General features: G+C 32.1%; 1 protein-coding gene and 1 pseudogene across 1 annotated transcript in view; both read left to right on the top strand.

Moving 5' to 3' along the window:
- The first annotated feature begins 1996 nt into the window (after positions 1–1996).
- The window catches only part of LOC123674002 (dual specificity protein phosphatase 22), a 54559-nt gene continuing 42314 nt past the window's right edge, over positions 1997–14241 (top strand). The window contains exon 1 of the mRNA XM_045608803.1: positions 1997–2082. Within this exon, the coding sequence (XP_045464759.1) occupies positions 2062–2082 (21 nt within the window). The 5' untranslated portion in view covers positions 1997–2061. The remainder of the gene's footprint in view (positions 2083–14241) is intronic.
- Positions 7350–7757, top strand: LOC123674003 (annotated as a pseudogene).

The following is a 14241-nucleotide window of genomic DNA, read 5'->3' as shown; positions in this document are numbered from 1 at the left end:
ATTCAATATGAAACCTCTTATTGGAAAACTCTTCATATATAAAATTCTTGAACATTATTAGTTTGACATCAATGAAAATTTTCACTATTAATATCACTAGAGGTCACATTATTTCCGGAAATTAATTTGACCTCGTATGGTATTCGGTAAGAAAATTCCACAGCAAATGTGTTTATTTCCAAGAACATCAATTTTCGTCTTTATTAAGTACTCATCAAGAACAAGCAACTTCCAATCAACCTGCCATAGTATATAATAATTGCGTTTTCAATATAAACATTAATCATAATGGTCCGAAAAATTTAGAAAACATCTAAGCTTTTAGTTGTCATGAATCAAAATTATCACGTAAACAAATAAAATTCAGATTGTCAAAAAAAATATTCTGTCATTATAAACGTCAAAAATATTTCCACTAAAATTTATCCGTTGCGATGGTGATCTGTCAGAAATACAAGCTCTGATTGGTTAAAAATCACATGAGTGCAGGGCCATTGCAAGGGGGTAGGCAGGGTAGGCGGTCGCTTAGGGCGGCAAAATTCAAGGCCGGCATTTAAAGCTTGATCAACAAAAATCACATGTGTAGAATCCAAAGTATCAAATCAGATTTAATTCAGTCCGAAAAAATCATCAGGCTTGTCGGTGTTCGCTTTACGTTGCTGAATTTTATTGCCACTTGGGGTTCTAGATTATTTTCCTTTCAATTCCCTAATCAAAATGTTGATTCCTCAGAATGGAATGCAAAATATAAGAAGACGATTCCATTTCATCACTTCCAACTAACCCTTCTTAAGAAATATAAGAAGATTTATCATTGTATAGCACATTCCATTTTTTCATAATATTCTTCATTCATCGAATTAACTAGTGTTGGGCGTGGGCGCATTCGAATTAAATTAAATTAAATGGCTCATCCGCATCATCCGATTGTTTTACTCGAAAAAAATAAATTTTCAAGCTTTTTCTAAAATCGAAACTGAGCTAGGAACCTGAAACTGCAGGGTCCACTCTAGAGGGGCGGCAAATAATGGAGGGAGGTGTAATCTACTTTTTCTGGGAAATCTAGATTACTGGAAGAATGAAATAATTTTTTTTTGATTTAAACGAATTTCACTAACGATCGAATTCACTAATTTAAAACATATTTGCATCGTGAATATCTTTAACATTAATTCGAATTTCAAATAATTGTTCATTCGCATCATCCGGTTGTTTAATTTAAACATATCAAAGAAAAAACCAAAAAGTTCGAGCATTATATTTAGTCAAAACTCAGCAGAAGGATCTGAAACCCTAATTCAATTCATATATTTTATCATTTATTCATTAGAATTCAGTTGAGCATGTTTATTGTTTATTGCATTGCATCCCATTTATCCTAAAAATAATCTATTGGATTAAAATTTGAATCCATAAAAAATAATTACACTTAATATACATTTTTTCTTTCCTAAAAAATTTTTTATAGAAGTGTGGAATTTTTCACAGTTCCACACTCAAGTGTGGATTCAAACATTTTTTCTTGAAAATAAATTCACCAAACCATTATACACCCCATTCGCACCCCCCTCGACGGCCCTGCATGTGTGGAATTCTCAATGAAACTTCATAGGAATCATAAAATTTTTCTCTATAAAAATCTATTCTCTTGAATTTTCAGGTTGAAACTAGGTCATCTTTTATGAAATAAACATGAAAGGTCAATAAATATCATCTGAGTATAATCCGAAACCTATAATAGGCTCTTCTTATCAAAAGAGAAATAAAAATAATTTTCACTAATAATACGCTACTTCGCTGGAAATATTTGGCAGTAATTAAATAATACAATAAAAGAGTGCAAATCACATCTTAAGACTGTCTGAAATCTGCGATAGTCTTCTCATTTTAACGCGAAGCTTCCACTTTGTCAACACTCTCTAAGCTACTATACAATCTGACAACGCTGCAAGGAAAGCCCCAGGGGAAAACTGCGAGTGTTTCTCATTCCTGCTCCGGTTATTTTCAGTCGGCCCGCGTGCAGTCATGTGATAACAACTGTTCTATAACCCATTTCGCACCATGGGAAATGGCATGAATAAGGCAAGTGCCGTGTTCTTGCATGTCTTTCATGCTTCTTAGAGGAAATACCACGAAAAGAAACCCCAAGCACAAGTTTGAGCACCTGCTTACCTTAGAAAATCATGCTATCTAGATAATCATTCGAACAAACACATACCATGAAAAAAGTTTTCAAAACTTTCAAGGATATTGGTTGAATCATTTTTTTTCTTTAAAACCTTCGATAATAATATATCTTTCATTGATGCCCTCATCCTCCGGAAAAAGTAAGTCAGGGAAAACATCAAAACATTTGAAACGGTTGAGTTTTGTTTTGTTTTCATACTTTTCATATTGTAAAAAATCAATCTCACAATTCAAAAGCTGTTGAATTGCTGTCTCGCAAACTTGCTCATTCATAGTCATGTTTAGTAGATGTGCGATAAAAGTAAGTTCAATAACCTGATAGAAACTGAATGAATTAGTAATCCATATCTCACGATCAACCTCAATGGAAAATTAAAATGAAATATTTGTAAGAATGTGCGATTTTAAAAATTGGTTTATTTTTTATATTATTCTATACGATGTATGAAAAGGTAAGATAATGCAATTTTTATTATATCAACGGCATCTATTTGATGAAAAAATTGAAAATTTTGGTTGTTTGTGATATTTTGGAACGGTTCATTTCTTGACCTCTAAACAAATTATTGTTTTTCACTTAGTGAATATAGTGAGTACAATTTGATATTTTCAATATATTGGTATTTTCGAAGATCTTTATTTTTAACTTATGAATTCGAAGGAAACCTGGCATAATATCCCCGATAATTGATGAATTTTTCCTTTTTAATTAGAAAATCTTCGGAATCCATACGCTTACAGGAATTCCTCACTGGAAGTGAATAAACTATTTACTAAAATTGGTAGTTCTGATAGAAGATTCAGAAGAAAAACTGAAAATTCCATTAATAAAATATTTTCACAGAATAATACCTTCGATGAATTTTCAAAAAATTGCTATTGATGATGTGTATTGGTGACATAATATTAAATTCAGATAAACTACTTCGAAGTCCCCACTTCAATAGATTACGTTATGAAATTTTCAAAATTTTATTAGGAATAAGTTTGAATCGAGAATATTCGGTTCAAGACCCGCATTTATGTATTGCAGTGTTTTTGTATAAAAGAATATTATAATCCTAAAATCAAAAATTCTTCAACGCTGTATCTGCGATGTTTATGTAATGTTATGTGTTCTATCGAGTGGAAAAGATCTGTACCTACCTATTTTGGAAAGGTGACAGTTAGCTGGAATTACATACTTATCGAGAATACGGTAGATTTTAAAAATTTCAGATGGAAAATGATTAATTCAAAATATCCACTAATTTTTATTTTTTTGTCTTTTTTGTGAAAATATAAGTTCTTCTTGAATGGTAAGAATGAAGAACGTGTATCGAAAATCCGTAGAAATTTTTTAATTGAAATGGAATTTCCAAGAAGCACATCAAACTTAAATCTGTCATGAACTAATTTTTGGTTTTCAGTTCATGATACAAAAATCACTTGTTTCTAGAACGAATGTTTACATTTTGACGTATTTCCGAAGTACATCAATTTGAGAACCAACAAGGTCAAGAAAAGCCAAGCAGCTTCGATAACAAGAGACTGAACAGAAAAAAGCCATCAACAAAGAGTGATTAAATCAATAGATAATCGAAATTTAATCAAAATTTTCAATTCTAAAAAGTTTTTTTTAATTATTTTTTCAATGAATAATGATGTGGCATTTTCCAAGTTTCAACACAAGAAATTTTTAAATATTTGATGGATTCTGTCCATTTGTGATGAAAATTCATTATCAGTTTGCCAGGTAATGTTTCATTTCAACTGAAAAAGGAAATAATAAAATTTTGTATGGAAATTGCACAGTTTTCATAAACTATAACCCATTTCATTAGCTACCTAACTTCAGAAATCGAGAAAATAGCACTCCAGAAAATGATCTAGAAATAGGCGTTGTAAGTATCCATTAAATGGATATGAGTCAGTAGCATTGAAACATTGAAAAGAAACCAGCCTAAGGAATATTTTATATTTTTTCAACCATAACACCTAAAAACAACAAAGAATAACTTCGATATCAATATCAACAATCGAAAGAGTTTTTTTATTTTGAACATTATAATATGTAACAATCATTTGTCACATCACATACCTACTACCTACTTCACAAATCTTCTTTGAATCTCCACTTCATTTGGCTCGTTTTTGAATTTTGGAATCGTGAAAGAATATCAATACCTTTTGCACTTGTATTATAAATCACTATTCTGTATGATATTCATATTACATAATTATAAAATCATTAGTTTTTTTGTATTTTTGTGTTTTTCTTAGTTTAGAAAAAAAATAGTCAGTCGTTGTATACCATAATAGATAGAACTGCCAAACTTTCTTTCGAGAATGCACATAATTTATTTCAGTATTGAAATGTTAACCCAGAATTTCAATTTGGCATAATTTCAGAATGAATTGATGATATTATGTTATGTTAAATGCGCGTATGTTGATATACGATCTGCCAGAATGTATAGAGGTCGGTCCTATACGAATTGACAAAAAAGATGCAGATCTAACAATCTCATATGTGCTAATATTGTATTCACTAATTGAATTGTTTGATGCTAGAGATTATAATCATCCTTAGTTTTCTTGCATTGATTTATAAAGACTTTGTTAACATCGTGGACGATGTAATTCTCGTACCGACCATTTAGGTCTTATCTTGTCTTCATTTTATATTTATGAACTTCGTAAATTTTTAGTGTCCTGAAGAGGGGTCTTAACAGAACAGAAAAATAGATAATTGACCAACAAATAGTTGTTCTTAATGAAAATAAAAAATATTTTCAATTTATATTATATTGTTGCATCGTACTTCAGAGTTCAAACAAGGGCTTTCAAAGTGCTAGTAAAAATTGAGTCACAGGTGCAGCGCAACAAACGAAGACTAACAAATGAAAAAATGCAAGACTAACGAAAAGTGAAGTTAAATATTGTTCTGAATAAGTTAAAAAATATACAACCTGAATTTTCATTGAATTTATTAGTGGTTCTAGGATGACTGCTCCCGAAAAAACCGAGAATTGAATTAAAAATTTCTCCTCAATATGTTGGAAATCAAAAAGATATCAAAATGGCTATTGCTATAATTTTTCACTTAACTGTACAAATAAGTCGAAATAATTGTTTTATCGTCTGTGTATTAGTTACAAGGTACCTAAATACTATATTGGCATGCAGATAATTTGTCAGACCTTAGTGGTGGAGTGCTAGTGATTCGGAGGTTGCGGGTTCGTGTCCCTCTCAAAGAGGTACTATTTCCAGAATTGAAAAATTTTCTAGAAAAAAGTATTTGAATTCTCTCAAAAGATGGTCAAAGTCAGAAAATAGGGGTAGTGTTGGGTTCAATTATTTATGATTTTGAAGGATATGACTGGTCGATAAGAATAATATAAGAATTTGACATACGAACATTTGACATTCAAAAATGAAGTAATGCTAGAAAACATGATTCTAACTTAGTTTCAGAATTGAAATTCCTTTTTTGAAAATAATGTAACAAAAAGAGTAAAATAGGTAAACCACACAATACCGCTGTATCTCCGCCCCTCACCATCCAAAATAATTCAATAATTGTTAAGAGAGTTCAAAAAGTTATTATAATGCTTCAACGGTCATTTTACTATCTCTTTGAATTTCAATATAACAAGGAAAAAATTTTTTTTCAAACTTCAACACCCTGTATTTTGGCAAGTAATCGTACCTACAGTGTCAAGAATAACCCCTTGAAATTTTCTGGCGTTATTCTAAAACATTCTGTATAATCTAGACTGACAATCTGATTAATAAAAATGCCTAAAATATGAGGACGAAATATATTTCCTATCGGTGAAAATATTAAACTTCCATAAAATAGATCATCGGTCGGCTTCAAATCGGAATATAAGTTATTGAATTATCAGGTTCGCGAGTCTCTCCTCTTCATAATGAAGCTAAATCTACATCTTACCCTGCTTTCTGAATAAATAGTCGTTCAGCATTCTCGTGGAATTGAGCAATTGCATCAGTTCATATCCAGATCCGTTTTGATTATTCAAATTGGGAAGGATATTCTGGATAAATTGGTATAAAGCAACTCATCTAATTGAACTTAATGAACGACGGATATAATATCATTTGTAGAACAGAAATCTACGAGATTTACTTTACTTATCTCAAGAAATGTTGAGTATTAGACGAGTGATTTTCAAAATGAACTGCTATTCCTGATCCTACCTCATTATGTCTTTCTAATTTTGAATTTTCGAGTAGGGAATACTATTAAACATGTATGCAAATACCTTTGTAATATTCAACTGAAGGGAAACCTTCAAATATTGATGAACATCTGTCTGGAGTCCGCCTAGTATGGATCCGAATTCATACATCTCTGAAATTTCTACTGGCAAGATGCGATACTAGAGGCAGCTGCAAAGAACTTCTACTTAGGAATTTTTAGCGAACATCTTCTTCAATTACAAAAACTAAAATTGCATAAAAAGTTATTTTATTTATATTTATTATTATTAAATTTATTTTTTACTGTTCTTCAGTTGAACAATGACAAAATAAGGAATGATCATTAATTTGAAAAATATGCAAAAGCCATTATCTCATACGTGTACTACAGGTCTAGGAGATCAAGTGAATTGAATATAAATTGAAATAGGGTAATTCTTTTCAATTTAAAATAACTAAAAGAAATTAAAAGGTAAAAAGACTAATGATGGGAATGATAATAACAGCCGCGAATCTCAGGGCTAAGACATTAGGCAAAATGAATTAATAAATATTAAGGGTGTTCCTAAGTGGGACATACAAACAATGAATGAAATGAGAGAATCCTTGGGTAATTTTAAGAAAAAATCCTAGAAATATGGTCATGCAAACGCTTTGTTTTCAGGATATATGGTGTTTCTTGTTCATATTTGTGTGATGATTATACAAGTTTATCAAATCTTTATGAATCATCGCTATATATCGGAAAAATTCGCACCAAAAGTAATAATTAAGTTATTCATCCGAGCCTATTAACTCCATTTTTCTATAATTTGGATTTTCTAAAGACTTGTTTCTCTAAATCGGTTGCAGATACGACAAAAATACATGAAACCAAATTGTATTAGATCAAAGTTAATATTTTAAAAAACTACCAGTTTCTTATACGATAACCTTATTCAAGATTCTGGATCAAAATGTCGGACGGAGAGGTTGATGTTACCCCCGCACTCCTGTTTTGGGTGGGTCAATGGATGTACACCAGGCACTACAAGAAGTTCTCAAAAATGCCTTAATTGCTGAGGGCGTTGTTCATGGACTGCATCAAGTATGCAAAGCACTAGACAAAAGGGAAGATCTTTTGAGACGATGAACGGCTAAAGAAATTGATCTCAGCCTTATGTGCCGAACATGGCATACCTTTAATAAAGGTAGATAATAACAAAAAACTGGGCGAATGGAGTAGGCCCTGTAAAATAGACTCCACTGGTAAAAAAAGGCCAGAAAAATTGTCGGATGTTCATGTATTGTCATCAGTCATCAGTGAATGGGGTGAAGACACACCTGCTCTAGATGTACTCAAAGAATACATCAAGTCAAAGTAATGTAAATTAGGAGAATAGTACACCAAGAAGAAGCGAACACATTTTAAAAAATCATCCTCTAGATTTGTGATCCAAATTGGCATATTACGTAATGTTAACTCTAAATTGGAAAATCTTACTCAAATTTCATCTAAATTCAGAAACCATGAGAGAAAATTATCTGCGAAATCTTTCGTTTTCACCTCCAGGAACAACCTGTATATGATACTGATATAAATTTGAAATATAACGCTGGCATATATATCAAACTAGATTTTCATCTCATATCAAGCCCATCAAAATGGGAATTGAGTGAAAGATTAGAAAATCATATAATCCGCTCACATGAAAATAAAAGGAAAAAATATTAAAATAGCACGAGCTCAATTTGCATAGCTTATAACTCAGGCAAAAATGGCACTTCAATTATATTCCAACAACATTTCAAGTAGCAAGTATTCTCGAGAAGCTCTTAAGGGAGAAGAGAATGAAATGAGAACCCTCTCGCACCTCCTCGTCTGACCCTTAAATAAAAGAAGTAAAGCATCAGTCTTGTCGCCCGCCTCTCAAAATGTTGACTCATAACGACTTTGTTAGTTTATTACCATCAAACATAAATTTCGTAGTCATATAGAGACCGAATTATCGGCAGAATTATAGCTGAAATAGACAATTTTGAGCAAACCACTTAATGTTGAAGCTAAGTAGCATCGTAAGGGGTTATTTCTTACTTTATCTGAACACCTAACAGGCCAATTGAAAAGTCCCCGGTCTACCATAGTAAAACACATTTTTTTGGCAAAATTCGATTTTATTATACAACATAGTTGCCTTCGAGAGCGATACAGCGATCTTCCATCTTTTCGATGCCATTTTTGTAGTACGATTTGTCTTTCGATTAAAAATAGGCCTCACTACCGGCGACTACTTCTTATTGGCGATAAATTTCTTTCCAACGAGCATTATTTTGAGGTCTGAGAACAGGAAAAAGTCGCTGAGGCCAGATATGGCGAATACGGTGGATGCAGAAGCAATTTGAAGCCCAATTCATGCAATTTTGCCATTGTTTTCATTGATTTGTGACACGGCGCATTGTCTTGATGAAACAGCACATTTTTTTTTTCAAATGGGGCTGTTTTTTAACGATTTCATCCATAATCGCTGTTGTCTGGCCCTTTTGGAGGGAATCAATGAATATTATACCTTGCGCATCCCAGAATACTGATGACATAAGCTTGCCAGCAGACTGTTGTGTTTTTTCTCGCTTTGGATTCGGTTCAACGTGTGCAGTCCACTCAGCTGACTGCCGATTGGACTCCGGAGTGAAATGATGGAGCCATGTTCCATCCATTGACACATATCGATGTAAAAATTCAGGTTTATTGCACTTAAACAGCTTCAAATACATTGTTACTTTTGATCGATTGTGAGCTCCACGGCACCCATTTTGCACACAGCTTTCCCATCAAACCAAGATTTTGATTCAACGGTATTTTTCCCTTCAAACAGCAATATTTTTTCAGCACACGAAATTCTTTTTTGTTCAAATAACAAAAGTAGCTACACTCACAAGGTAATATCTCACAAACTAATGGTCGAACTGCTGTCAAATTTTGACACGTATTGTTTGAAGTTTGGTACTTACTAAAAATCATATGGATTCAATACTAGCACCGCCATCTGTGCATCAGACCGGGGACTTTTCAATTGGCCTAATATAAAGATGCTTACCATGATAGTAAGCGAAACTTTAGGTTGAAAATCGAGTAGAAGCCCGGAATTTTTCTATACTATTCAAAAAGAATATTCAAAAATTTATAACTTTGAACCTAAAAGGGGTAAGGTATATTGATTTAATCCAAGAACAAAAAGTCTCTTTTTCAATATCTACTCCCTAAATTTTCACCGAGTTTAGAAAATACTACTGAAATGTTCGCTCTGCAATTTTTCTTGTTCAACCAATCGTTATCGAGTGATGAAAGTTTCATACAAATCGTGAATCGTAAGAGACCTTGGTAGGAATTATGAAAAGGTCCATATTAATTGCACACTGAACTTTACATCACAAAGCATCGACTATTGGAAGTCGAATTAATTCTTCTCTGTTTAACTTTGAAATCAAACAACTTCGTCGAGTGTGCAAGATCAAAGCGCGATGTCAACATTCTGAGTTTCATTTGTCTCTTCTGCCTTCACGAATAATGAGCGGCTTAATATCTTTTGTGCATATTCACCGGGAGTCATCAGCGCCGTTACAGAAAAGTCAGAAGAGCACATTTTTTATCGAATGAAAGTATTGCGTTAAATTGAAATGAAGATTCTTTTGAACAATACTCGGTGCGAGTTTGGTTTAAAAACATTACGAAAAGGAGATACAGTAGGAAAGTTGATTGCTGATTTCAAATGAGGAGAGCACTGACGTGAAAACAGAAGCTATTGAGCGCTCCTCAATCATGCCAAATTGCGACCTTGGAGATCACGGAATATATAAACTGCATATATACTATATTTGCACATGAATGAACGAACGCTCAAAAACTCTTGACTTACCGTCAGTGATCTCCAATTTTTTTTTATTTTTCCTGAATTTCCTATGGTTCTGATGCCGCCATAAACACAAAATTTTTCACGAAGATTGAAATGTTTTTTAGTTAAAAAAAAGGAATATTTTGATTTGTTTTGATTTCTTCTCACTCAAATAATTGTTTTGTTTTTCGATATTCTGTTTGAATATTCCATTGTTGATGTTATCTTCACAAATACCAACGTTTATCAAATATTCCATGAGCAAAGTGAAATGAAGTTTGGGACAGAAAATTGAAAAAAAAATTTCCCAAGGAAGTCGTTCAAAACCTCAATTTTCCGCATTTCATATAATATTTATGTTAGGTAGAGCATGGCAGAGACTTGCACCAACATGTGCGTCATTCCTGCTGGTGGAATTGATATTGACCTTGTTTTCCATCTATAGAATAGTTCCCTTTCTGCTTGATGTTTATCAGTGGAGAGATAAATGGAATTGAGCAAAATACCGAATATTTAATACAAAGTTATTACTATCTCCATTCTTATTCCGAAATGAAGTATTAATTTGTGATGTATGATGAGAGTCAATGAGAAAAAACTAAAAAATAAATATCAATCCACGTGATTTAATTGAAATAATCATCAAAACACATACTTATCAATTTCATTGAAATATAACAATTTTATAACTGTGGTTTCATCGAGTTTTCCCAAGTTCCTACTAAGCATGTGAAATAAATAAAATTGAAGTACCTACTTATTGAGGGTTTCACTGTGAAAAAAAATGCATATGTGAATATTGATGCCTAATACAAAATGAATTATTGAAAGAGGTGGCTCAATATACCGATGATAGCATTGATTTTGTACCAAATTCTATGCGAATAATTCAATATTTTGATCGAAAAACAAAAATTAATTGATACTTTTCTTGAAATATTTGAAAAAGCAGTTGAATTGACTTCATAAATACTAATGATCCAATTTCAATTTCTAAAATGAAGGAATTCAGCTTGAAAATGAAGTATATGTATGTATATGTAGTTTCTTTTTGAGGAGGCCAAGATTTTTGAGAAAAGATAAAGAATAAAAGGAAACTAGGAAGTATTATTACACTGTTTGTGTATAAATGTTTCATAGAAAAGATAGCGCTGCTAACGAAGAAAAATTCATTCAACATATAAAAACACAAATGAAACGAAATATGTAGGTATACATAACGTATATCTAAAATCCATAACAACAGCAAGTAAATTGTCATAAATGAAGAAATACTCAATGACTAAACCGTATAATAATGAAAGAGATAGTTATTCATGCATGATAAAATGTAGACATAAATTCGGAAGGAATAACAATACCAGAATAAAAAAATAGTAGGTACTTTTCATCATAGAATCAATAATAATACCCACGAAGTTTTACCTAGAAATTCTCATATGGAAAAATTTGAAAATTCTGGTACTACCTTGTTACAGTCGACGACGGCTAAATTGAGTAAGTGATTAACAATGCATCAAGCAGGATTCAAACCTGCTTGAACTCCGCTCAATTTGCCACTCATAAAATTGCCCCATAGTATGCTTGAGCTTGAGTTTTGCAATTCTGTAGTTTGAGACCAGTTTTTAAGTTATAGGTGTTACTTAGAGATTCAGCATTCAATTTTTCTGCAAGGACAAAATCCAGAAAAGCGTTCCTTACTCCCTAACTATTTGTTCCTTTTTTGACGAGTCCTTAGTGTCATCTGACAGTACAGCCTAAAATCCAGCCTGATTGACTTTATCTTTTCTGGTTTTTATCAACTCATTGTCAATATTTCTAGCAATTCATTATGTATACTGAATACCAACAAATTCTCCTTATTTAACACTTTTCCATGATTAATCGTACCCTCTTTGTGTAATTCCCAGTTTAGATGTTAATAAAAGTATTTCCGCCGAAGTATTGTCTATTCTCATCAATTAGTTCCAAATGCAAATTTTTTCAGAATATCATCAACACTTTTATCAAAAGAAGTTTTGAACTGAGCATATTTCCTTTCACATTCTTTTTGGATTTGGGAATTATCGGTACTCTTTAAGCGAGAATCAGAGTAAAAGGCTCTTTTCCAATCATTAATTAATAATTAATTCATTATTATTATGTAATAACAATAATTATTGGATCCGGTCATAACATTTTTTTTTCTATATAATTTTTCAGAAGAAGCAACAATAAAAAAGCCTCATCTTTCATTGCGGAGTACTCTAACTAATCACTATTGAAGGACCTCAACCGATTATATACCGATACTATTTCAATAGAATAGAGTGATAATTTTGCTGCCTAGTTGACCTATGTGGATTTTTCCTTACATCAGGGGGAAACCGAAAATTAAACTAACTATTATTAACAATATCAAGAGTTTAATTTTAATTTATCTCTTCTCTTTTTTCTTCGTTACTCTGATTACTCCTTCTTCCAAGTAGTTCTGGCTGAATTTCGTTACCTTTCTCCACTGATGTGTTGTCACAGCTTCTTTTTTCATTTTCATCTAGTTGTTCTTCAATCACTAAATCTTCTCCGTTCACTCCGTCCTTGGCGTCCACTCTGATCCTTTTGTTTGATGATGAGAAGACTCTTATCGAACGTTTTGCTGACACGATCTTCCTAAAAAATATCACAAGATTCCCCACTTACGTCACAATTTATGATTTGAATGAGAATTTTTTTCTAAATAAATCTAAATATATTTCTTTTGAATATTGGGAATCTCGATACCCGAAGAAGATCCAAAAAAAATATGGAGCAATTCCTGTAGCTTTCCCAGTAATACCGTCACTCAATCGATCCCAGTTATTTACTGTAATGCTTTCCATAATGGCCTAAAAATCTGAGGCATGTGGAGATTTTCATTATTTTTCCCCCATTCTTGTCTTATTTTTCGACGTTGATAAGTTAAATTCTGTATTAAGCGGAAAGTTTGATTAGATCATGAAATGAAAAGCACATTGGGATTTGTATCATAGTTATAAATCCTGAATTTATTTTTCACATTACACCTATTGGTACTCTTGCATATACACGAAATTTCACACGATCTCTAGAAAACACACCTCATGGACTCAGAAGGTAATTTCAAATAACTCCAAAAATATTCCTGTGCATATACTCGAATCAAATCTAACACTTCTTCAGTGAAATTTTCACAAGGTATTAGTAATAGTAATAGTAAAGTTTATTCAACATCAAAATTTACATGTTATGTCAAATTATTCATATTATATAATAACATACTCGAACTTAAATATTCTTATATGCTATAAAAAAAACCGTTAATTAAAAACTCTTTGATGGTTCGATCAAATTCATTCATTGGCAGGGTTTTCATTCTTGATGGGAGGGAATTGTAGAATTTCACCCCCCAGTAGTCAAAAAATTGTTGTGTCCGGGCTAAGCGATGTAATGGTGTTATCAACTGATGTTTTCTTACAATTATTACAATCTGAAATGATTCAAAAAAATTGAAGAATTTAATTTTAGTATTGTTAGGGGTATAAAAGAAGTGGCAGTGTTGAAATGAGAATTAGACGTATTAGTAATTGTCTTTGTTTCCGAGATAATAATTATAGTGCTTTGGAATCCCTGAAGCAATGACTTTATTATTGCGATTTATAACTATATATTCATATTATTTTAATATTAATTGTGGACTTGAGCATCGAGTCGTTTCTCTATAGGCTGAATGCTAAATGGCTTTAAGATCTTAGATTTTTTCATTAGTTATGCAAGAATCAATTGTTCCCCTACCTTTGCACGTCATTGCTCCATTTTAAAATTATTTGTAGACCATTTCTCCCTCTCTTTTGGCTCTACGGAAAATATTTCAATGATAATCGCTTTAGCTATTTCACCAATCTCATGTGGAATAATTTATTCGAAAGTTCGTGTTATCAACAAGGCCGCCTGAGTAGACACCCAAAAACGCCCAGAGTATAGA

Source organism: Harmonia axyridis, chromosome 2 (genome assembly GCF_914767665.1).
Source record: "Harmonia axyridis chromosome 2, icHarAxyr1.1, whole genome shotgun sequence".
NCBI classification, from domain to species: domain Eukaryota; kingdom Metazoa; phylum Arthropoda; class Insecta; order Coleoptera; family Coccinellidae; genus Harmonia; species Harmonia axyridis.
Note: the sequence above shows the minus strand (reverse complement) of the source record. Positions and strands in the feature narration are given on the sequence as shown.